This window comes from Antechinus flavipes, chromosome 2 (assembly GCF_016432865.1).
Source record: "Antechinus flavipes isolate AdamAnt ecotype Samford, QLD, Australia chromosome 2, AdamAnt_v2, whole genome shotgun sequence".
In the NCBI taxonomy this organism is placed as follows: Eukaryota; Metazoa; Chordata; class Mammalia; order Dasyuromorphia; family Dasyuridae; genus Antechinus; species Antechinus flavipes.
In genome coordinates, this window is record NC_067399.1 from 593,880,818 (window position 1) to 593,907,111 (window position 26,294).

Genomic DNA, 26,294 nt, shown 5'->3' on the forward strand with positions numbered 1-26,294 from the left:
TGCTCTGAAGAATTAAAAATGAAATAAAAGCACTAAATCTTTAAGAATAACCCGCATATTCTCCTGTAATAGCTTATTCAATTTCTTAGGTTTGTCTCACAACTGATATTTCTGATGGAACTGAAGTTATTTAGGGAAATATGCATATTTTGAAGGAAAAATATTTTTAAAATAGTTACCAGAGCCTAAAACAAGATTTTAGAATGGTTTGTCTCACACTAATGTTCCTCATATCCTCAATCTTCCTTAAATTTATTTTCATGATTCTTAACTGCATGTTTATATTTTTCTTCTTTAATAGACTTTTAATTATTTAAAAGATTTTATAGGAATCTACATCTTATAGAGTAGATTTATTTTCTTTTAAATCAATGTTAGGAGAGGTAATAAGAAGAGGAAAAAAAAAAGAAAAGGCATGACTAGAGGTAATAGAAGTTGAGGATTTAACATGTTAAATATCAGCACACACACATACACATATACACCCCAATGGATATAAATGTGTGTATTTATGATATGTATGTGAATAACCAAATAAAAGAAGAAAAGATGCTTTACATGTTAAGCATGGGAAACATGGGACTATTTGGATATTTACATCCTATTAAGTAATCTGGCATTTGGTTAGACATTGATATTTCCAGTTCTAGTTTTCTGGCAATTTGAATGCTTATTTGCTTCCCTAAAAGTAAGAATGGAAATAGTATGAAATTTTGGGTGTTGTGTTCAGAGTGACATAGCATAAACATTATTTGTCTTAAATTTCTAGCTATGCAGTCCATTATTCTGAGTGAGGTTTGGCAGACTCTCTGCCTTTAATAAAATAATAAAAGTATTTGTAAAATGTGATAAATTATAACATGTATTAGACTACCTGCTGTCTAGGGGAGGAGGTGGGGGGAAGGAGGGGAAAAGTGGGAACAGAAGATTTTGCAAGGGTCAATGTTGAAAAATTACCCATGCATATGTTTTGTAAATAAAAAGCTATAATAATAATAATGTGATAAATTATTTCCAAGCATTATAAAATATAGCATACTGTAAATATGTAATAAAACTATATTGTGAAAGTACTTGGATCACTTGTTCTTGAGGCCAAACTGGTTTGTTCTTTCTCTCGGTATTAGTAGAAATCTACAGTAAAAATCTATAAATGGCATATATAAAACATGGAAAAAACACAATTTTGATCCTTAAAATTGCCCTGAAATTAATTTCAAAGTAAAAATGGAAAATATTCTTTTGAAGTAGAAATTTTGACAAGGTTTACTTCTAAAATGAAAGTTTGCTAAAATAGATGATGTTCATTTTATATCTAATACAGTATAAAATGGAAAAGGTTTTATTTCTAATATCTCTGAAAGTGTTGCCTATAGACTGATTACTTAATTGGTTTTATATATTCTTTTCTGCTGATGTGGAAATAGTAGTTTTACATTTTAAAGTCCAAAGTAGAAAGTTCCCTTGATATAATTTCATTCTGCTGATACTAAATGTTGATATGAGTTTCAGTTTAAAAATAAATAATGGCAAAATAAGGATGGGTTAACTGTTTTCAAAACATGGCATATGCTTATGAGTAGATTAATAAAAAACAATTTCTTAAAAAACATACCAAGAAAAGATAAGGCTAAATTGTGATCCTTATATTGATAATTTATATTTTTCTTCTTATAAATTCCATTTCTATCTTGGCTTTGAGGTTTTTATGTTTCACTTTAATACCTGACCCAGAGCAAAAGGCATTTAAAAGTGGGTATTTTATATGCTGTTATACATAAGTAGACCAAAATTCTTTTTTTCATTTATTGAAAATTAAAAGCTATTTTCTAAATTGTGAGGTATTTCTTTTTCTTTCTTTGTAGCTTGCACCTTCTCTTCCTCTACAAGAAGATTTTGTTTATCACTGGAAGGCAATTACTCATTACTACATAGAGACTTCAGGTAATTTTTAAAATTAGATAAAGAAATTGCACATGAAAAACTAAATTTATGAATTGCTAGGATCTTTTTTCATTACATAAGTTTCCCCCAGAGGAAATCAAACAAACAAACAACTTATTCTACTTTGATTCACATTTTAGAAAGTATCCTAAGATAGTAAAGGTAAACTGTCAATTTAATCTTTCATTCTTTATTCTCTGTCTTTGAAAATATTTCCTTTTAAGTGTCAGATCTAATTTTTACTCCCCCCCTTTCTGTTCAATTTGAATAGAAATTTGCAGAAAACTTTATTGAGTGGTACTACCTTTCCTGATGACTGTTCTCAGCCCTTAACTGACCTCTCCCCCCCACCATAAGGAAAACACATTTACAATTTAAGTTAATTTCTTTTCATTTGTTTTTCAATATTAGAGTTTTTCTAGTAGTAAATTTTTTTCTTAATGACATGTAGCCCATGATCCATTTTGAACTGTCATTATTGTCCAATAAAAAATTTGTGAGTAATTTTTAAGCCAAGGTTTTAAAAAATATTTTATCAATTAATTGATTGATAAGTATTTATTTATTAGTGCAAAAATTCTACTAGGCCCAGGGTATATAAGAGAAAAATGAAGCTCCTCCAAAGAGCTATAGTAAATTTGAGGAAAATGAGATATACACATATCAGCCAATACAAATTATTAATTTTTGCAGGGAGAGGAATATTATGGCACTAGCAACTGAGTGAATTGGTGCATTTAGGAGGGGTACTTAAGTTTTGAAGGTAGTGAGTTAAGTGAGTTAAACATTCTAAGAAATAGATATGAAAAGGAAGGAGTGCATTTCAGGCATGTGGGAGGCAACCAATGCAAAAGCAAATACGCAGGAGCCATCTTTTCAATACCTGTTATCAGAACTATTCCAGGGAATAAAGAAGAAATGATGTAGTCTCTTATCTCAAGAAGTTTCCAGTATCTTACTATAGATAAAACATTCTCACATAATACAACTACTTATAAGCTGAACAAGGACAAAGAGTAACCTTCTATTTCCTTTCATATTCCCATAAATCCCTGATTCTGGTCAAGGAACAAATAAGAGCTTAATAAATGCAATTAAATATATGTATCATATATACGATCTATAAACACATTTGTGCACTGCTTAATGTATCGACAAATACTCACCTAAACTATATGTCAGGCACTGTGCCTAATTAGAGTTGATCTAATCTTACAAGAAGATGTTTTAGGCAGAACCTGAAACAAGGTACTAAGTAGAACTAATTAATTACAAGGCTTGTGTTCACACCTTTACTCATTGGAGTTCAATGAGTTCACACCTCCCTTGAAGTTCTTTGGGCCAGAGAGCACTATGGGAGAAAACCCACAATCCCTCTCTTGAAGGAGCATAAATAGAGCTTCAATGGGCCAGTCAAAGAAGTTCTTCAGAGTGAAGAAGCTACAAGTCGAGATTTCACCAGAATGACATGAAGAGTGGAGCTGGCTGGAGGCTGAAGAAAGCAAAGGCAGAGGCTGAAGGACCAGACCTTTGGATTTGGCGACATTCTGAGAGAGCTCTTGGAACCAAGCAGAGAGATAGGCCTCTAAGCTAACCGGCCTATATTGGAGATATTAAAAGATCTGAACTTTTATCACCTGGCTGCATTTGGGAAGAAGATCACCACATTCTGGCGCCCGAACAGGGACAGACAAAATCCTGATTCCAGGGAAGGCACCCAGAGAGAACTTTTATAATATTTTATAGAAGAACAAGAACCCCACATTTGAATTCCAACATTACCTGTGGTCAAATCAAAAATATGAATTTTTTAAAATAGATTTTTTCCAATTAAAAATTCTTTCTCGCCTATCTCCTTCCCTCCTTAAACGAAATAAGGAAAAACAAGACCCATATTGGAGCTAGTCAAACAAAACAAATTCTTAATATCAGCCATGACCAAAAATATGTCTCATTTTCATGGTGAGTCTATTATTTCTTATTCAGGGGAAGGGTAGCATACTTCATCATTGAACCTCTGGAATCTTGGTTAGTTATTGTGTTGTGGTGATTGTCATTTTTGAGTTTTTCAAAGTTGTTTGTTTTTATAATATTGTTATTACTGTATAAATTTTTTCAGTTATTCTACTTATTTTGCATTTATTCATTATAAGTTTTGCAGGTTTCTCTGAAGCCATCTTTTCTCATACTATACTCTAAAGTATAGTAGTATTTTATTACATTAAACTATTTGCCAATTAATAGGTAACCCCTTAGTTCAAGTTATGTTGCAGAAAGAGCAACAATAAATATTTTTGAGTTTACAAGTAGTAATTAAAAGATCCCCATTTTGAAATTACGTATATTTACTGCAAATCTAGCACCTGTTGCACTGCACTTGCCATCCCTATACCATAATGGGGATGTTTAGCATTTTGTAATTTTCAGCTATATGATATTGTTGAGAGAATATTGGTGTTAAAAGCTTAAGATCATTGAAATGTTACACAATTTCCCAAATGTCATCTAGGCCAGTTTTTTCCTCTTATTAAATTCTGGGGCTAGCTCATTTTCTAATCTGCCATTATAAAAATAGGTTGCATTTAAAAGGGAAAATACTTTCTTGACCAATTTAATAGTATGAATATAAAAATGGGAAAATATTGGGAGAAAATCTGTATCGTTTAGTAGCCCTAAGTACCAACTTGGAAAAAAGTTACTAAAATCTTTTGATTAGAGTTTTTTTAAACAGGTTTTTTTTTTTTTGTTTGTTTCCTCATTTATTTAAAACACACACACACACACACACACACACACACGATGACCAGGTAGGTTGAACTGACTTTCCCAGTATCACATGATAACCAATGATAGAATCAAGAATAGAACCCAGTAGTGCTCACTTTCATCCCTTCCTCTTCTCCCCAGTTTGGATCTCAAGGTTACTCTTATCAGCTAGTTTTCTTCACAATTCCTGACAATTAAAAGTCAGGTTTTTCAAACTGTGGTTTAATTAAATATTTTATTTGTTATTTTAAAAAGTGTTGGATTGATGTTTCCTTTTCCTTACATGTTCTCTTATGTAAAATATACTGCAATTCTATTTAATTCAAGAACAATTTATTAAGCACCTATTGTGGGATTTTGTATTAGTGGAGATACATACAAAAAAGATCTGCATGGCCTTTGGGGCCTTATAATTAGGGGGAGATAAAGCAAGTACAGAGAAATGTTATACAAATTAGGATAAGTACAAAAGAGGTACATTTTTGGTTATTTTGGATGAATAAAATTTAATCCAGAATATTGAACAGATTTTTTGAACAGGACTGTGGCAAAATATTATTTTTAATGAGAAGACAAAGTATGATGAAATTTGGTGGATACTATTTTTATTCTTTAGATGATAAAGCTCCAGTGACAGATACAAACATTCCATCTCATCTGGAACAGATGCTAGATATCTTGATACAAGAAGAAAATGAACTAGACTGTGGAGAGACTGGCCCTTGTATGGAATATTTACTTCATCACAAGATCTTGGAAACACTGTACACATTAGGGAAAGCTGATGTAAGTTCTTGATACATTCTGTTTTGATTAATTTTATCAAATTTTATGAGTACTTTAAAAACAGTATAGAGTGACTAGAGGGTCAACTTGATAAGATTGTCATTTATTTGTGTAGATTGTATGAATTCCTTAGTGAGCAGAAATCGTTTATTTAAAAACTTCTGAATAATAAATAAGACACTAGATATATCTAGTATTCTAATATAATTGGGTAGATTCGACACATTGAGGGTCAGAAGATGAATAATAGGATGTAAAGCATGATTCCCAAATCATGAGCTAATTCTAGGGAGTCATGTGCTATACAGAAAGGATAAACAGCCTCAGAATGGAACTCACAGTGCTGGGGGTTAAATCTTTTACTGCATGATGTCAGGAAGTCCTGTGGTCTTCAGGAGCCGTCAGCAAACTGAGGATGTGGATAAGGTAAATAGTATGATGAGATGGGAAACATGGTCTGGGGTCTGACTATATATATTAGTTCATGTACTTTTGTACTGGTCGATTCACTTATACCACTTAGGATCATCTTGCTTTCGAATAATGGCTTTGGTTCCATTCTCTTACTATTCTCTTCCAGCAACATAAAATTTTATAACCTGATTCTATCTATAAATGATATTCAGACAAGCAGATATAGAAGTCAGATTTTCTTTGAACACCTCTTCCAAGCATTATAAAATTATTAGTGATATCTTAGGCACACATATGTAGACAGCATTAAATATTTTATATTGTCTTACTCATTTTTCAGTTACTCAATTTTTATTTTTTCCCAGTATACCAAATGTTCTGCAACTCATTTTTCACCTTTTTTTTTTTTCCATTAAAACATTAGTTAAAGATAATGATTCTGGAGCAAAATAATAAGCATTGCACTCCAGTATATTTGTTTCTAATGATTACACATATTACACCATGAAATGAGTAAGTCACTGAACAAATAATTTTGTAAAATTATGATTCATATTCTTTCCTGGTATTTTTGATGCTTAAAAATTGCTCATTAAAAGGCAATATATCTGTATATATATGTGTATATATATACATACACACACACACACACACACACACACACACACACTTCAACAACAATACTGTTTGAGGATGTATTTTGATGGAAGTGGATCTCTTCGATAAAGAGAGCTAATTCAGTTTCAATTGATCAAGGGTGGACAGAAGCAGCTACAAAGAAAGAGCACTGGGAAATGAATATAAATTGCTTGCATTTTTGTTTTTCTTCCCAGGTTATTTATACCTTCTGAATCCAATTCTCCCTGTGCAACAAGAAACTGTTCGGTTGTGCATACATATATTGTATCTAGGATATACTGTAACCTATTCAACATGTAAAGAACTGCTTGCCATCTGGGGGAGGGGGTGGAGGGAAGGAGGGGAAAAATCGGAACACAAGTGAGTGCAAGAGATAATGCTGTAAAAAATTACCCTGGCATGGGTTCTGTCAATAAAAAGTTATTTAAAAAAAAAAAGGCAATATAATGAAATTCTAATTATATGAAAATAAAATATCTTTATAAGGAAAAGAAAAAAAGGCAGTATAATTAGTATTGATTATAGGAGACCTAAATAATATAAGTTCACTGTTAATTCCTTACCCATTTAATTTTACTGTATCAGTCCTCAGTTTTCCTGTGTACTATGCTATACAAAGAGTTTACAAATAATTAAATCAAGTATAGTTGTCCATTAAGATATAATTTGTGCCATAGAATTCCATTTGATAACTGTTTGCATATTAGGAAGTTTCCAGCCATTATCAAATAGTAACCTCTTTAGTTGAAACTACATGAGACTAACATTTAGAAACTACATAATTGTTTTTGCTAGTACGAAATTTAGATCTCAAGATTGTCTTGTCAACATAACTTTGCATATTTACAAATTTTTAACTTTACACACTATGTAGTCTGATGCAAAATTTTGTTTCCAGAATTTAAAGTGATATTTGGTATTTTCATTCTTATATTTTAATTATCTATGATTTTATGATATTTGAGAGGGCAATAAATTAATGAAAAAAATTTTTTCCCATTTCTTCACTTTGGGGTTAAATATATTTTCATTATTAATTTCTCTTTTTCCTGTGTCTGTACTTAGTGTCCTCCAGGAATGAAACAGCAGGTACTGGCTTTCTATACCAAACTTTTAGGAAGAATCCGACAGCCATTACTTCCACATATTAATGTACACAGACCAGTGCAGGTATTTTTTCTCCTTTAACATAAAAATAGTTCTTTTATTTGGTTTGATAAATTATTTTTAGCTTTTTCTAAAGGAAACATTTCCAAAAGGAAATGTTTAGCTCTAATCAAATATTTGAGTATCCAGCTATGTATAAGATAGTATTCTAAAGTTCAATGATGTAATTATCAATTTTTTATTTGCAATGTTGAAGATATTAAGAAATAGATTAGAAAATGAGAATGTTTTTCCCATCTCTATAACATGTGATATATGTCTTCTACAGATTTGAAGCTTCAAAAAAATCCTTACCTTTATATGAATCATACAAAAGTATTCCTTTTTCTTTTTTTAAACAGAAATTAATTAGACTTTGTGGTGAAGTACTTGCAACTCCAACTGAAAATGAAGAAATTCAGTTTCTCTGTATAGTGTGTGCAAAATTGAAACAAGATCCCTACTTGGTCAATTTTTTTCTTGAGGTATGTAGAACTATGCTTTTATTTTAAGAACTGAAGATATTTGATACTGACTTCAGTTATAATTTTATAAGAACTTTGCTTTTAGAAATTTAAAAGCTTATTTTTATCATTTGCTAAGACAACTTTTTATTTAGCACTTGTTATTTTATTCCAAATTTACTGGGGCAGCTAGGCGGCACAGTGGATAAGAGCACCAGCCCTGAAGTCAGGAGGACCTGAGTTCAAATCTGCTCTCAGATACTTAACACTTCCTAGCTATGTGATCCTGGGCAAGTCACTTAACCCCAACTGCCTCAGCTTTAAAAAACAAAACAAAACAAAACAAAAAACTCCCAAATCTAATGATGCTAAAAGAATGCACTTGGATTGCATTAATGAAATTTTCATTGTGAAATAGTTTCAAAATTAAGATATAGTTGAAGGAGAACAAAAAAGAGTGATGGAGGAGACTAAAATCTCCAGGCAGGTTTGCTCTAATTATTGTTTAATAAATCTGATACGAGATAGAGGTAACTGTAGATAGCTAAATTTTATGCCAGATATTAAGAATTGGTAAAGTTTCTCATATAGTGAATTAGGTAAGATGATCAGTTTTACATTATTTTTACTAATTATGTTGGTTTTCTTTTTGTATCTTCATAGTTTTTTTAAATGTATTTTATTAAAACCAACATATAAAAAATTTTTGAGTGGGAAAAATATATTTACTGATTTGCTTCATAATGAGCGGTGTTAGTTTCAAATATAAGCATGTTTCCTAGCACTGAAGTCACATTTTTTTGTATATAATGTTAGTAACATTAGTGGTTTCATATTTCTTTAATTTTCTTGTGTGTGTGTGGTGACCTTTTGCAATCTAATGAAACCTATAGATTCTTCTCAGAATAATTTTTGTTGCCTACATTTGTAATAGATGGAAATGATAAATTAGACGTTAGTGAAAATAGAAAATTTTTTTTCCTTCCAAGTTAAATGGACCACCAAATCTATTCATAGATTCCTTCTCCATGGATTCCAATTCAAGAACTCTGACCTAATGCCTACAAGCTTTGTGACTTTGAGCAAGTCATTTTCTCAATCTCAATGAGCATAATATTTATACTAGCTACATCACAATGTGATTGTGAAGGAAAATGCATGATAAATCTTAAAGGCTGTAAATGTATGAACAATTATTATCTCTTAGTATTCTATTGAAATTTTTCAAACTTAAAATTACTTATCAAAACTAACAATATTGCCTACTTTAGGTCTTTATTTAATTTGTTAAATGTAAGAGAATAATTATTATATATTAGTTGTAAACAGTGCTTCCCAGGTGCTGAAAATAATTTGTTCATGACATTTTAGATACTTTGCCTGAAATATCAACTCTTTTGGTTTAGCAAACCTTATTTCATTCATAGTTAAGAGGCAAATTTCAGCCTAGCATGCTTGGATTCTTATACGTTTTAATTAGTTGAATCTTAATTAATGAGCTTTTATTGTATTTTATTCTTTTACTAATAAACTTTTACTAGCAGGGCTAGGTGAAGTTTAGGAACTACTGTGATGTAAATAGAAATTGAAAAGAATTTCACAACATAAATTCTAAATATTCTAAAATTGTCTTTAAAAATTTTTATTTCAGTGAAAAAAATTTGCTTTCTCACATTCCCATTCCAATCCTCTCTCCCTTTCCATTTGAGAAAAAAAAGAACAAAACACCTTAAAAAGTTACAGTCACTAAAAACAAATTTGTCTCATTTTGTACTCTGATCTGAGTCTTTATGCACTTCGCTGTAGAGAGATAGCATGTTTCATCAGTAGTCCTCTGTAATTGTAGTTGATAATGGTGCTGATAAGAGTGCCTAATTCTTTCAAAGTTTTCCTTTATGATGTTGTCATCATTATATAAATTGTTCTAATTCTATTCACTTCACTCTGCATCATTTGATACAAGTTTTCCAGGTTTCTCTGAATGCTTCCTCACTTTTTACAACACAGTAGTATTGCATGACATTTATATACCATAAATTATCCTTCCCCCAATATGTGGGCACCCTCTCAAATTCCCGTTATTTACCACCTCAAAGAACTACAAATATATTTGTATATCCTTGGAGTTGGTTTCACTTAGGACTATTTCTCTTTAAGTTTCAACTTCTTAAATTATGGTTTGTGATCCCATATGGAGTCCCATAACTGAATGTGGGAATTAGGAAATTATGATTTATTATAGTAAATGTTTGATCTGTATGCCTGATTTTTGTGCTCATCTACACAAAATCACATAAAAATTTCTTGGTTAAAAAAAGGGGCTATGAGTAGAAAAAGTTTAAGAAGCCCTGTTACTAAGTTACCTTTCTTCTAATAAATTTTTACTCTTTTCCTCCTTGTTTCTTAGTTGAGTGAAATATTTTTGTGAACTGTGTGTGTATGTGTGTATAGGTATTTGAAGTGTCAGCTGTTCTGTCTACCCCCTCTTTATTGGTATAAACTTCTACTTGTGCACCTTGATTATGCAATATAATTTCTTTCTTTCCCTTTATCTCCATCCAGTCCCAGTGTATTCTGCTTCCCCTCTTAATTTTCCCTTCATTCGTCTTTTAAGATCATCAAAACATGATAGAACTATACCTAGGCTATGTCTACTCAGACTTCCTTTATAATTCCTGATGATTTTAGGGATCAGCAGGTATGCACATATCATTTCCCCATATTAGAATGTAAACAGTTTATGCCCTTGCATATTGTTGTTCATTCATGTTTACTTTTTATATTTCTCTTCGTTCTTTTGAATTTCAAAGTTGCTCTTTCATCAGGATTCCTTAGACATCTTCTAGTTCATTAAAGATTCACTTTTTTTTTTTTTTTTACCCTCTATAGGATTATATTCAGTTTTGCTGTGTAAGTTATTCTTGGTTATAATGTTATAATTTTATCCATTGGAATATTGTATTCCAAGTTCTTGATCCCTTTATTGTGGTAGCTGCTAAATCATGTGTAATCCTAACTGTGGTTTTCCTGTTACTTGAATTACTTCTTTTTGACCACTTGCAGTAATTTTTTTAGCTTTTGGATTTTGACTGATATTCCTGAGAATTTCTGGCCACAAGGTGACCAGTGGATTCTTTTTTATTTTACTTTGCCCACTGGTTCTATGAAATGTAGGCAGTTTTCTTTTGAGATTTCTTGAAATATGATATCTAGCTTCCTCCCTTTCTGCTTTTTGGTAATGACATTTATTTAGTTAATTCTTTTTTTAAAAAAATGTTTATTTCATTTATTGCCCAATTAAAAAATTTAATGATCATTTAAAAAAATTTGAGTCCCTGTGCATGTCCTTTGATTCAGCAGTTTCAGTACTGGATCTGTATCCTAAAGATCACAAAAGACAGAAAAGGACCCATATGTGCAAAAATGTTTGTAGCAGCTCTTTTTGTGGAGGCAAGGAACTGGAAATTGAGTGGATGCCATCAGTTGGTGAATGGCTGAAAAAGTTATGGTTTATGAAAGGAATGAAATGTTATTGTACTGTAAAAAATGATGAGCAGGCTGGTTTCAGAAAAGCCTGGAAAGATCTACATGAACTACTGCTAAGTGAAATGAGCAGAACCAGGACAACATTGTATACAGGAACTACAAGATTAAATGATAATCAACCATGATGGCTTTGGCTCTTTTCAACAATGCAATGATTCAAAGAAAATAGAGACAAAAATAAAAGCAAGAAAAATTGTTTCAGTCTGCATTCAGGGTTTATTAGTTTTTCCTCTGGAGTAGATAGCATTTTTCATTATGGATCTCATGGAATTGTCTTGTATCATTGTCTTGCTCAGATTAGTTGAGAAGTTCGTAATCGATCACTCTTACAATGTTGCTGTTACTGTATACAATGTTCTCCTCAGTTCTGCTCACTTAAACTTAACTTTGAATGAATTCATATAAGTCTTCCCAGGTTTTTCTGAAAGTATGAAAGCTTTTCATGAAAGCTCATTATGTCTTTTATAGCACAGTAATAGTATTCCATCCCAATCATGTACCACAATGTGCTCAATCATTCCCCATTTTATGGGCATCCCCTCAATATCCAATTCTTTAGAACTATTTAAAAAAAAAACCGCTACAAATATTTTTGTACAAATAGGACATTTTCTATTTTCTTCAAATGGTTATTATTTTAGTCTTTGTACTAACATCCAAATTGCCTGGCACATACTAGATGCTTAATATACACTTCTTTATTTATTTCTGTGTAGTAACTATTTGTAGTTCTCCTCTGCTTAATGTGGTCTCAGCTTTATTTCTTAAGATTATTAATTGTAATCCTTTTTCTAACAGTAATAAAAAGTTGTTAGTATTGTGATTTTTAGTTTCATGAAAGGAAAAATTCACTTGCTAATTTTAAGACAGATTATGATAGATTCTAATTTGTGTTTGTGTTACAGTATTTGCTCACTCTGTTTATGTACTCCACCAAAACCTTTTGCTTTCAAATTGATCCTTTAAGTTTCTTTTTGTTTCAGGAAAACAAGTTATTATAGGAGAAAATTTGGAATCTTATATTCAAAGATAGAAATTTAAAATGTAAGGAGTATAAATGCCAAGAGTACATGTGGTGTTTATATTTAAAGAGATTTATGAAAAAATCTTGAATATGAATTAGTTTTTAAAAATTTTACATTTCCTATCATGTTATTCTCATGATCCAATTGAAATCATTGCTTTCATGATGACTTGATTATTTTAACTTTAGATCAAAATTTTTCTCTTCTGTTATACCTAATATTACAGTATCTATAAAGAAAATTAAAACAAATAATATTCATCTAGTGGTCATTAGTCTCTTCCAGAAAGATTTTGCAACTAGTATTAAGAGTATCATAAAATAGTTAAGGTACATATTAAATCTACTTGATTCATAGTACTATCTTAAGTTGCAGTATTTTTTTTCTGGAGATAATACCTTATTGATTGCTAAAGTACCTAATTGTAGAAAAATCCACATTTTCCTCTAGACTTTGTAGTTTTTAGGATTGTGTGGTGTGACTTTGAGAATGTTGTGGTTCTTTTCAGAACAAGTTAAAATCATTGGCTTCCAAAGGAGAATCAGATTTAGCTACAGAGGATACATTAAAAGGACAAGATTACTTAACAACAGCTACAAAGCAGGCCTGTCAGTCTGAGGACCTCTCTAGTGGTATTGGAATAGAGGCAACAGAAATAGAAGACGATCTTCCTCATCAGCCAGATGATCTGTCCACAAGATTGGATCAGCTGAATGTCACTTCATTGCCTGAAGCTTCTGCTGCTCGTCCACATCAGGATTATAATTTAGTAAATTCTTTGCTAAATCTTACTAGAAGTCCAGTAAGTTCATTTATCATTTACAAATCTTGTCATTTTCCTTTTGCACGATTATTGTAGTAAAAGTTTGAAATAAAGCTTTTAGATCTTAAGTATCTATTCTTAGTTTAGAAGAAAACATATTACTATATTTTTAAGGTTTTTTTTTTCCTCTGAAAACTACAGATTTTGAAAGGCTGTATTTTTTTTTTCTTAATAGGATGGTCGAATAGCTGTGAAAGCATGTGAAGGTCTGATGTTGTTAGTAAGTTTGCCAGAGCCTGCAGCTGCCAAATGCCTTACTCAGAGCACTTGTTTATGTGAACTACTGACAGATAGACTTGCTTCTCTCTATAAGGCCTTACCTCAGTCAGTGGATCCCTTAGATATTGAAACTGTGGAAGCAATTAACTGGGGGTAAGAAATTTCATTTGTATTTCTCCATGAAGAAAAACATTTTGCACTATAAATTTCTGTTTTTTTTCAATGACCTTTATTTTTGAAAATTGTATGGCATTTCTTGTGTAGAGATGTTTACATTTCACTGTTCTGTTTCATGTTTGTAGGAGTACTCAATTTTAAATGAATTGTAATGTAATAGGTATTTGAGAATACAGTTATATATTTCCACCATTTTTTTTCTTTGTTTAAGCTGCGTAATCTTTATAGATTATTCTAGATCTCTTCCTCAGGAATCAAGTTACCTAGCAATAGGTAGTTGCTTGCATTCTTGGGATATCTATCTTTGAATTCTGCCCTTCCATCACTTTTTAAAAACCAAAATTAGGGTACTATTTTAGTCTCTTAACTTGAAGAAGAAACTTCTTGTTTAGTGGTCCAACAATTGGCAATCCTTTTACAAACACTTTTCAGCAGAAAAGGGAAAGAAGACTTACCCATTTTTATCATTTATTTGCAGATTCTCTTACCTTCCTTCACTTCTCTTTCATAGCAACAACTAAGCAACCTACTTTTTATTGTTAAGTTTCCAGAGATTGTGGGGAAATTGAGAGGAGGAAATCAGGCATGTTTTCTCCTTAAATTCCACTTATTTTTTAGTATTTCCGTTTCTGTGCACTAAAAAAAAAAGAAAGAAATAATTTCTGTTTTTCTAATCCATCTTTGTTTTTCTTTCATTGCTTTGTGTAAACACTTTTTGAAATTACTCTTCCCTTTCCATTGTCTTAAGAAAAATAATGAACCTAAATGACAGAATGAAATGTGTGCATCTTGAAAGCTATAATAAATTTTTTTGGGGGTATATCTTATATACTAAGTACTTTTCTGCATATTACAGTTTGGATTCATATAGTCACAAAGAAGATGCATCAGCTTTTCCAGGAAAACGAGCCTTGATTTCCTTTCTCTCCTGGTTTGATTATTGTGATCAGCTAATTAAAGAAGCACAAAAGGTTTGAAATATCTTTGACTCAAAGATCATTCAAAAAATAAAACTATGTATCCTCTTAAAGTTGAACTTCTTGCATCTTGCCCAAGAGAGATTTTAAGTATGTCAATGATTTGCATAGTCTAGTTTAAAAAAGCAAAGACTTTTTCCTGGGAAGTTTAGACTAGGTTCAAGTTCTGAACTTTTTTTATTACCTTAAACAAATTACTGTGCCCTTATTTTCTGGTGTATAAAAATGGGTATAACATTTGCTTTTGTAGTTTTTAGAAATATTACAATGTATAATGAAAATATATTTCTTTGAGAAACTTAGAAAACTTGCTGTATTGTAAGAAGGAACTGTTGCAGTTAGTCCTATGGTAATCAGTAGATTATCCCCCAAGCTCCTCCCATCCTTGAAAAAGAAATTCAGCTTCACTTTTTAGCAGATTGACTTCAAGTTACTTCTTTGCCATTGGCTTGCAGTGCTTTCACTATCTTGATTTACAGTAATCATAATAGATAGCATATGTTGCTTTCAGGATTTCCAAACACTTTACATGCGTTTTAAAAATTTGATCAATTTAACAGTCCTGTGAAGAAAATGCTATTATTATTCCTATTTTACAAGGGAGGAAATGAGTCTCAGAGGTTCAATGACTTGCCCAGAGTCACATAATAGTGTCTGAGGTAGAATTCATATGCACATCTTTCTGATTCCATTCTGTTCACTAGTTTTCTGAAACAGTTTTCTTAAAGAAGATATATATTTTTCATAAGTGAAAATATTATATAAAAGATTAATGCGCTTACCAACAGTCAAATTAGCTTATGACTGCTGACAGGCTATTTTGATACCATTTACACATTTTTCTTCTTATTTCTGAACATTTGCCGAAGGTGTGTAGATGGAGCCCAGAAAAAATGTATAAATTGAGTATATTATGTCAATACATCAGGAATCTTGTTGGTCAGTCAATGAACATTTATTAAATACCTGTTATGTGCCAAGCGCAATGTACGAGGCATTGAAGATTCAAAGAAAGTGAAAAAAAAAAAAATAGCACTCACCATTTATAGTCTTAGAGAATTGTCTACGATCCTGGGAGGTTCAATTTTTGGTAGTCATGTAACAAGTATCAGAAACAGTATTTGAACCTCTAGCTTCCTGATCCCAAATCCAGCACTCTTTTTGCTTTACACTAAGATGCTTCTCAGTTTGGTTTTATATGATCAATTCACATTCTTAAGGAAGATTATTTTCTCCACCAAAATAAATTAGGAAATTAGCTTTTCAATTTCCTAAATATTTAAAATGTAGTTATTTTTTCAGTTTATAAAATGTTATTCTTATACTGTATTAAATGTTTCTCTTATATTATGTTTTAGTCTGCTGCTGTTGCTCTGGCCAGAGCTGTTCGGGAAAGGTTTTTCATTGGTGTTATGGAACCACAATTAATGCAAACGTGAGTAACTTCTTTCTGTTGAAAATAAATAATAATAAAGTTAGTGTTTTTATGTCAAGTTAGTCTTTTCTGTCAACCCTAAGTATCTTTTTTTTTTTTTTCTTTGTCCAGTTCGGAGATGGGTATTCTGACATCTACTGCTTTGCTCCATCGCATTGTTCGGCAAGTAACTTCTGATGTTTTACTTCAAGAAATGGTTTCTTTTATTCTTGGAGAGCAGAGGGAACCAGAAACATTAGCAGAAATTAACAGACATCCACTTCGGCATAGATTAATTGAGCACTGTGATCATATATCTGATGAGGTGAGAAAAGGAACAATTTAGAAATTGATTTTAGCATGTCAAAGATACTAATATCTACATATATAATTGTGTATATATTATGTACATTTTTTCAATGTATTTATTTTCTAAAATTTGGAAAGAAAAACTATGCACAAAGGCAAGAATAATAATTTGAAAAGATATTTTAAAATTCATTCTTATACTTTTGGTTACAGATTAGCATTATGACTTTAAGGATGTTTGAACATCTATTACAAAAACCCAATGAGCACATTCTTTATAACTTGGTTCTGAGAAATCTTGAAGAAAGAAACTACACAGAATATAAACCTTTATGCCCAGAAGATAAAGATGTGGTGGAGAATGGATTAATAGCAGGAGCAGTGTAAGTTTTTAATGTGTCAACTGAGCATCTTAAGTAGACAGTTTCTTAAACATGAAATCTTAGAACTGAAAGGATCTGAGTGATAATCTAATCCAACTTCATATTTAATGCATGAATTCTTTCTATAGTGTCCCTACAAGATAAATGTCATTAAATTCAACCTCTATTTGAACAGCTTCAAAGACAAGACATCACTTTGAAGGGGACCCAGTTGTATTTTAGGGACATCTATATTCTTGGGAGATCTTTAAGCTAAAAATCTTCCTTTTCACTTCCTTTTCCCCACTCCTCATCCCACAAAAACAATAATAATTGGTTGTCATTCTTCCATATTTATAAAAAGTAATTATATTTTCATATAATGAAGCCTTTAAAAATACAAAGATAGCTAGCTATTCTCTGTAAATACTATGTAAACTAAATATCCCTGTTTACTTCCTCTTATGGCATGGTTTCATGTCTCCCTTAATTTTCTATTTCACTTTGCTTACTCTTTCCTCATATCTCATTTAGAAGATGAAAAATCCAAAACCAAAAGATTCCAGAAATTTAAAAGTTTAGATGAAAAAAGCCTACCTGCCATAACAGCATAGAACTATTAGATTTATTGCCAGATTTAAAGTCAAGAAGCTATTGTTTCAAACTCTACTTCTGTCACTTACCTGGCTGTGTAGTCATGAAAAAGCCACTTAATTCCTCTGAACCATAGGCAGCTCTCTAGGACTCTTTGTTATAAATGATCAATGGAGGAAGTTATGGAGTAAGTTCCCACAATAATAATACCCATCTGATGAAATTACAGGTTCTAGACCTATTGACATGGATGTTTTAATCAGTACTTTTAGTTGGAAAAAAAAATCTGTCTGCTGTAAGCTTAAAACAAAATTGATTTAACACAAACTAGTTTGTCAGTTATATACTGATACAGTATTTCTTTTTTTTAAATCAGCTAGATGGTGACATTATCTAAATAGGAGAAATAGAATTTCAGAGATATTGTGCAACTTTTAACTGATAGCTATATTTGATGATTTCTCATTCAGCCTCCACTTACTATCGTTGAAAATCTTCACATTTCTGAAATAGGCCCATTCTATTTCTGAACATCTTTAATCATTAAGAAATTTTGCTTTTGAGTTGAAATCTGATGCTCTGCTTTGTTGTTTTTGTTATTCAATAATTTTTTCAGTTATATCTAACTCTGTAACCCCATTTGGATTTTTTGTTTTGTTTTATTTTTGGCAAAGATATTGAAGTAATTTGCCATTTCCTTATCCAGCTCATTTTACAGATGAGGAAACTGAGGGAAACAGGGTTAAGTGACTTGCTGAGGGTCACAGCTAGTAAGTGTTTAAGGCCAGATTTCAACTCAGGAAGATGAATTATTCCAGATTTCAGGTCCAGCACTCTATGCACAGCACCTAGCTGACCTTAACCCTCTGCTACTTTTACCCACTTCTTCTATTAAATCTTTTGGAGCCAGGTAAAACAAATTTAATCTCACTTCCACAGGATGACTCTTCATGAACACAGACAGCTATCATAGCACTTAAGTCTTCTTTTTAGGCTAAATAGTTCCACTTTTTTCCACCATGTTTATGGCATGGATTTCAATCTCCTCTTCTCCCCTTCATCCAGAGTACTCTGGTTTATTTTTCAATTTAATTTTTTAAAATTATGAACTTAAATATAAAAAAGAGACATTTTCATACACAGAAGAAAGTCCAGCTTTTAAAAAATGTATACCAATTCCACATGTTGCCTTCAAAATTTCCTACTTATCTGTGCTTCTTTTGGAGCTAGCTTCCTTTTGTGTTTTTCTGTGCATTTAAAAGTGTTGTTTTTGGCCTTTTTTTTAAAGGGAGTGACTTCACTATTGCTGCCCACCCTCTCCTGACTTCTTTTTCCCTCTACCATTAGCTTAAATAGAGAAAAACAAAAACATTGTTAGGGATTAAGCAAGAGTTAGGCAAACAAATCCAAACAGTGGCCATATCTACAAATATATGTTTGATCTTTGTGGCCATCCACTTTTTATTAGGAGTTGCATAACATGTCTTAAAAAAAATAGTTGGTCATTGCTTTGATCACAGTTTTCAAGGCCTTTGAAAGTTGTTTTGCTTTATAGTGTTATCCTTTGTATAAATTGTTCTAGTTCTTCTAACTTCACACAATTCAGTACAATTACATACTACAATTTGTTCAGTCTTTCCTTAATTGTCTAAGAGACAATCTAAGGTACTCTCTCCTACCCTTTTTAGGATCAGGAAGTTTATTTTCCTTTTGACTCTTTTCTTCTTGTTATTATTCTCTCTCGATCCTGCTACCTTCCTAATCCTATTTGATCCTTATTAATTTTGAAGCATTTTTACATTATACTGTTTGTATGTTGTTCAGTCTTCCTTTGTCCATTTCAGGTAAGAGTGAAGTTCATCTTATGCCCTCTCCCCCTACTCCTTCCATCTTTGTAAATTCTCTCCACATTTCTAAATTATGAAAAATAACATGTTCCATTCCATTCTTCCATCTTGGGCAAGTTACTTAATCTGTGCTTGCTTTGGTTCCCTCAACTATAAAGTGGGGATAATAGCATACTTTCCAGCATTGTTGTGAGGAATAATTTTGATAATAATTGGAGTGAATTGACCACAGTTCTTGGTACATAGTTGCTGCTATATAAATATCAACTATTATTATTATTTCCTACTACTACTATGATTGTTTTCTTTCTACATGACTGGTTTCCTCCTTTTTCTTTTCCTTCTTTTTCTCCTCTTAAAGACAGACCCTCAGAATAGAACCAAAATGCTCTCAAATCATATGATTTTCTTAACATTCTTATTATTTTAAAAATACATTAAGGTTCTGAAGGGAAGAAAGGGGAGAATATGCATTTATAGCATGATTCCTATGTGCCAGACACTTCTCATAATGACTCTGAGATGTAGGTGCTATTATTGCCCCCATTTTAGATTCAACAGAACTGGGGCAAACTGAGTTTAAGTGACTTGCCTAAAGGCACTCAGCTAGTAACTGTCTAAAGCTGAATTTTAATTTGAACTCAGGTTTTCCTGTCATACAGTTCCTTCTAGTTGTTAGTTTTTTCAGTTTCAGAGAATACCAATTTAGTTTTGGTCTTTTCAGCATCAATGCTTGAAAGTCCTTTATCCCATTAATTAAAGGTCATTTTCCTCCCATAGAATTATGTTTGACCTTACAGGGTAAATTGATTGCAAACTCATATTTTTGTCTTTTGAGTATCATATTCTAAAATCTCCTGGTTTCTCAGAAGAAGTTACCAGGTCTTTTGTGATCCTGATTGTAGTCCCTAGATATTTCAGCAGTTTCATTCTGAATAGTTCTAATTTTTTTTTTTTTTTCGGAAATGAAAGCTTTAGATTTTAGCTATGACATTCTTGAGACTTCCTTTTGGGGGTTTCTTTTAGGAGGGTATTGATGACTTCATCTTTATTTTGCTTCTTAATTCTAATGGTTCTGTACTTTTAAAAACATATATATATTTTAAAGAATATTATCAGCCAAGACTTGTTTGTTTTTTTAATTATGGTTTTCAGAAAGTCCAATAATTTTTAAATGATCTCTCTTACCAAGTTGAATATTTTTAATAATAGATATCTTAAATTTTTTTCAATTTTGCGTTTTTGATTTTATTTGAATATTTTTGTTTCATAGAGCCATTGATTTCTTTTTTTTTTTTTTTTTGCAAATTTATTTTTAACACATTGCTTTATGAATCATGTTTGGAAAAAAAATCAGAGCAAAAGGGAAAAACTGAGAGAGAGTTTAAAAAACAAAACAAAACAGAAAAAAAGAAGCGAACATGGCATGTGTTGATTTACATTGAGTCTCCTTGGTTCTTTTTCTGGATGCAGATGGCATTTTTTCCCCAAAGTTAATGGGATTGCTTTGGATTACTGAACCCTTGAAAACAATCAAGACTTTCATAGAAGGTTGATCATCACACATTCTTTCTGTTATTGTGTACAATCTATTCCTGGTTCTGCATGTTTTGCTCAATTCATGTAAATATTTCTAGGCCTTTTAAAAATCATCTTGTTCATCATTTTTTATAGAATAATAATATTTCATTACCTTCATATGCCACAATTTATTCATCCATTCCCCAAATGATGGGGATTTACTCATTTTCCAATTCTTTACTACCACAAAAAGAACTTCTACAAACATTTTTGTACATGTGGTCCTTTTCCCTCCTTTATGAATTCCCTGGGATATAGATCCAGTAATGGCACTCTGGATTAAAGAGTATGCACAGTTTGATAGCCCTCACAGTTCCAGATTGCTCTCCAGAATGGTTGGATCATTTTACAACTCCACCAACAATGCATTAGTGTCACAGTTTTCCTACATTCCCTTCAACATTTATCATTATCTTTCCTGTCATCTTAGCCAATCTGAGAGCTGTGAAGTTGTCCTTCAGAGTTGTTTTAATTTGCATTTCTCTAATCAATAGTGATTTCGAGCAATTTTTCATATATTTTCAACATGAGACCTTTTCTAGAAACACAGACTGTAAAGATTTTTTCCCAGCTTGGGCTTTTCTAATTTTCAGGAATTTCATATTTCGGTGAGATTTTACTACTAATTCTTGTTCTATTTCTTTACTTAAGAAATTGTGTTTCATTTTTGATTCTACATTTTTTCTAGCTATTTGAGTAGTCTTTGTGGAAATTTTTTTTCCTGAGTCTGCTTATAATTGTTGAGTTAAATTTCAAATAATTTTTAGCACTAGATGGATGTTTCCTTTGATTTACTTAGTTTTCCAGCTTAAATTAATCACTTACAGCTTTGCCCCTCCCACTGCACTTTTGAGTGATCAGTTTTGCCTTAGATTCTTTCCCTGATTTTCACTATTCTGGTCTTAGTTCTTCAATTATTACCCCTCATTTTTGATGTTCAGAATAATGGATCATCAGAACTCTTTCGTATATCATAGGGCAAGATATTAGGGACCAGATAGCTCCTGAGCCTATACTAGTCTGAGCACTGTGGTGGTTCATTGTTGATTATTTCATGTTGCTCTTCTGTGAGGCTTCTATTATTTCCCTTTTCTCTTCCTTCTTCTTTGTCTTCATGTCTTTTTTTTTTTTTTTTAAACCATCTTGGGTTTGTTTTTGTTTTTAGGGAAATTCTCTCATTCCTTTTGGCCACAGAACTTTGCATGCTATATGTATCCCCTGGTTATGCTGGGATACTGTATTGACAGGAAAAGACTACTTAATTTTGTGCAGTTCATAAGTAGAAGAAATTACTATAGTTTCTCATTGGATTTTTTGATCATGATTCAGTCTGGTGTAAATTTTAGGGTTTTTGCTGGAATACTAGGTAAGTGGAGCTGAGCAGTGTGTCTCCTATTCAAATGCTTTTCTTGAAGAATATTCTCTTTACCAGACTTTTGACAGACTTTTAACTTGTCAGTGTCTTTCTTAAAATGTTTTCCCAAAATTGTAATCATCAAACTTGACCTTGAAGTAGAAAAGGAGGAATAATAAAAAACTTCCTTTCCTTCTTTGCAGTGATGGGTATGGCACATTACATATATTTTTCAAACTTATTATGGTTATCTAGTTTTGTAAAATTGCTTTCATCCTACGTAATGAAGGGGAAGGAGCAGAGTGGGAAATACATTTCTTTAAAAGGTAATGCAAAAACGAAAGATAAATTTTTTTTTTTCTAAATGTGGTATTTAGATATGAACATCCAAGTGTCATCTGCCAGAGTACAAGTTACAGTGGGGTTGTGATGTCCCTCATACAATGAATTTTATTTCTCTTTGAGTAACTAAGATCAACAGGGTTATTTATTTGTGGGTTTTTGTTTGTTTTTGGCTTCTATGATACATTGTTGAATTTATGATCCACTAAAATCTTCGTGTATTTTCCACTTAAAATGTTATAAGGACATGCCTTTTCTATTTTATACTTAGGCCATTGATTTTTTTTTAACCCAAGTGTAGGTCTTTTAGTTATTCCTTTTAAATCACAATTCATTAGATTAACCCTTAGTTTTATTCATCAGGATATTTTTTGCATCCCATTTTTCTTGTTTGGTTGTTTTAGATCTCTTCTATCTTCATGGTAGACAACTTGGTACATCAGAAGGAGCAAGTCCTCTAATGTGTCTGGGCCTTAGTGTCTTTACCAGTAAAATCAGAGTATTAGGTTAGATGAACCTTAAATTTCCTTTTAATTCTATAAAAAAAGATGTGTGGGGCATCCCTGACATTGTAATCCCTTTCATGGAGTGTAGATGACTCACTTTTTCCCTGCCCTAGCTGGATCATCTTCACTTTTTTTACATTGGCAGGTCTGCTTTCCCATATATATACTATACTTAAACTTTTTTTGGTTGTGAGAGGTAACCTTATTGTGGAAAGGTACATTCCTCCTACTTACTACAGCAGCTGTAGATCCTCTGCCACCTTGCTTCCACTAAAACAAACTCAGTCACCTAAAATCATGTTAATGTTAAATCTTATACAAACCATTTATTTAACAATATAGTAAAAACTATGATAACATTAAAACAATGGTAACATATATAATTATGTAACAGTATAGCAAAACAATAACTATAACATTTTCAAGCAAATACAGGAAGAAACAATTTATTGCATAAATCTGGTTCACATTCATAGAAATTTGACATGAATGAATAATCCTTCACAACTCTGAATTACATGCCCTCATATCATTGATCCATTTAGGAACATCTCTACCATGGGAAGCCCTTTTTCTGCTTAATGATTTCCTGTTTCTAACTGCTTCTCTTTTTTCCCTAACTTCTCCCCTTTACTTTCAACTGATGAAGCATTCACAAGCTCTCTTAACTCAGTCACACTTAAGAAAATGTTGAAGAAATAGGCAGTTTTATTGGCTACTAATTCCCTGAAACCAGACAGCTAAGGAACTTACTTTGCTGGCTCTCTGGGCAATGCAGACATGTGTAATTAACTGTTAGCCAGCCTATCAGACAACGAATCAGCTTCAAAGCCTTTTATTTCCTTAGCCTGATTTTCCCTTTCAAACCAGAGAGGGCAGCAGATAGCAATAGATTGCCTGTGTTGGACTAATGAGTAACAGTGGTCTTCTAGTGCAATTAGCCTTTTTCCAGTTGATAAGGAATAAGAAACTAACCTGTTCTATTACTGGCTTCTTCACATAGTTCAGAGCCAACTGTACTGCTTTCTCTTCCTTTCTCTCTTGCCCTTTCTTTACTTTCTCTTTTTATATGGTCATTCACTCCCTTCCGTAGCTCAAGTCTTAAGTATGGAATTACTTTTCTATTTCTGGGTTACAACTCTCAAACTCCTATTTTCTGTTAATTGCTAAGTTGTCCCTCCATGTCTAAGTCTCCCATAGTCTCCAAATAGCCATATGTTTTATCATTGTGGCCTTTTGTTTTTTAACCTTTTGAGCCTAAAATAGTTAAATTATGTGAATTCTGAGATTATAATATTCTACAGACCCAATTAGACCTCAGTCTAAAATATAGTCCTCTTAGTCTGGGATTCTTTTTAACTTTTTTTTCCCCACATGTATTATACAAGTTTTTAATAAAAAAGTTTCTTTCCCTTCTAGTATCCAAACTCTACACCTCTGAAAGAAGAGTCACTATACATCCTTTACAAGGTGTTTTAAGCTTTATCATTATATGAAAGTTCATTTTCTTCCTTGTTTGACAATTCTCACATCCTACCTGAAAACTACATTTACTTAAATATGGATTTTATGATTTAAAAAAATAAACAAAAGTTCTCTTTCCCTTTGAGCTACCAGATTGTTCTGACCTGACATCTAAATCCACAATTCTATGCCATCTATAAATTTGATAAGCATTCTGTTTATGCCATTAGCAAATAAATTATAGAAAGTGAATAAAACAGATCTTACATTGCTTCTAGAAATTTCACTCCAGATTCTTTGTTCTTGCTTTTAATCATTAAAACAGTTCTGAATTTATCTAATTTTAATACCATCCACCCCACATTCACTATCTTTTCTACAAATATATTAGAGACTTTGTCAAATATCTTGTCAGCATCCAATATATTTATCATCTTCCCCTGGTCTACTGTTGTTGCAACCCATGATTAAAAATCATGCTTTTAACAATTCATTTTAAAATTTTGCCTGAAATTAAAATCAGGTTCATAAGCTGTAGTTTAAGAAGTCTACGTTTCCATTTTTGCCATTTACTTGTAGCACCCATTGCAATCTGCATTTTTTTTTTTCTCAAAAATATGTGACAGGCACATAGCAGTTGCATTTCTAAGAATGATGATTTGTCTTACCATTTGCTCACTTAGCTTGGGTCTCACTTATCTCTCTAGCTGAAGATGTTTTTTTATAAGAGTAGTTCTGTCTTTCCATCATCCCTTTTCCTGTAATTATTCTTTTCACTATTGGTGCAGTACCAATCTCTTTGCCTCCAACATAGTTTGTAAAACAAAAATATAAAAACCCTGTGCACTCTTTTGATATTAACATTCATTTCCAACCTCTGACTTTTAGCATTTCTGATATTTTTATGGACTTTGCCACTTAGTTTTAATTATCTGCCCTTGATTTCATCTTTTCTGTATATGTCTTTCTAAAATCATTGTTGGCCAGTGCATTAACTTCAACCTTTTTTTCTTTTTTAAAATATTTATGCTTATCAAGGAAATTTTGTTCTTCAGTTAAACTTTTTTTTTTAAGCCATATTCTACTCTAGAATTTTAGTCTTACAACTTCTTTTGGCATACAGAATATGCTAGCAGATGTCCAAATACTCAGTTTTCCTTATCATTACTCTGTCATGGTTATGTGGCAGATTTGTGTTCTGTTTCTGAAACTTTTGCCAATTTCTTTCTGGTAGATGCATTCTTAGCCCAGCATTATTTTATACCTTTTTTAGTCCTACCCAAAATGTTCTCTTGTGCCTCCCCCATCCGATTTCTGGTTCTCCTCAAATGAATACTTCTTCTTGGTTCTTTTTGGAATAAAAATGTATCTTTTTTTTTTTTTTTTGCTATACTATAGTCATGAGTTGAATCCTATTTTTGAATTAAAATATAAAATTCATTTATTAAGTACCTTTTGCTCTAATATGAAGCCACAAATATTTTATTGCTGGGTTTCATTTTTGCACTTGATCTTCTGTGAATTAATTGCTGGGCCTTTAATCTTATTTTCTTTTCTCTTTATTCACCTGTTCCCTTTTGTGTATCTATAAGTCA

General features: G+C 31.8%; 1 protein-coding gene across 1 annotated transcript in view; it reads left to right on the plus strand.

The window, feature by feature from the left end:
- The window catches only part of FHIP2A (FHF complex subunit HOOK interacting protein 2A), a 42,883-nt gene that overhangs the window by 4,643 nt on the left and 11,946 nt on the right, over positions 1–26,294 (plus strand). Inside the window, exons 2-11 of the mRNA XM_051981493.1 lie at positions 1,866–1,944; positions 5,327–5,496; positions 7,615–7,719; positions 8,058–8,180; positions 13,239–13,532; positions 13,729–13,925; positions 14,806–14,920; positions 16,285–16,361; positions 16,473–16,665; positions 16,863–17,032. Of these exons, the coding sequence (XP_051837453.1) occupies positions 1,866–1,944; positions 5,327–5,496; positions 7,615–7,719; positions 8,058–8,180; positions 13,239–13,532; positions 13,729–13,925; positions 14,806–14,920; positions 16,285–16,361; positions 16,473–16,665; positions 16,863–17,032 (1,523 nt within the window). The remainder of the gene's footprint in view (positions 1–1,865; positions 1,945–5,326; positions 5,497–7,614; positions 7,720–8,057; positions 8,181–13,238; positions 13,533–13,728; positions 13,926–14,805; positions 14,921–16,284; positions 16,362–16,472; positions 16,666–16,862; positions 17,033–26,294) is intronic.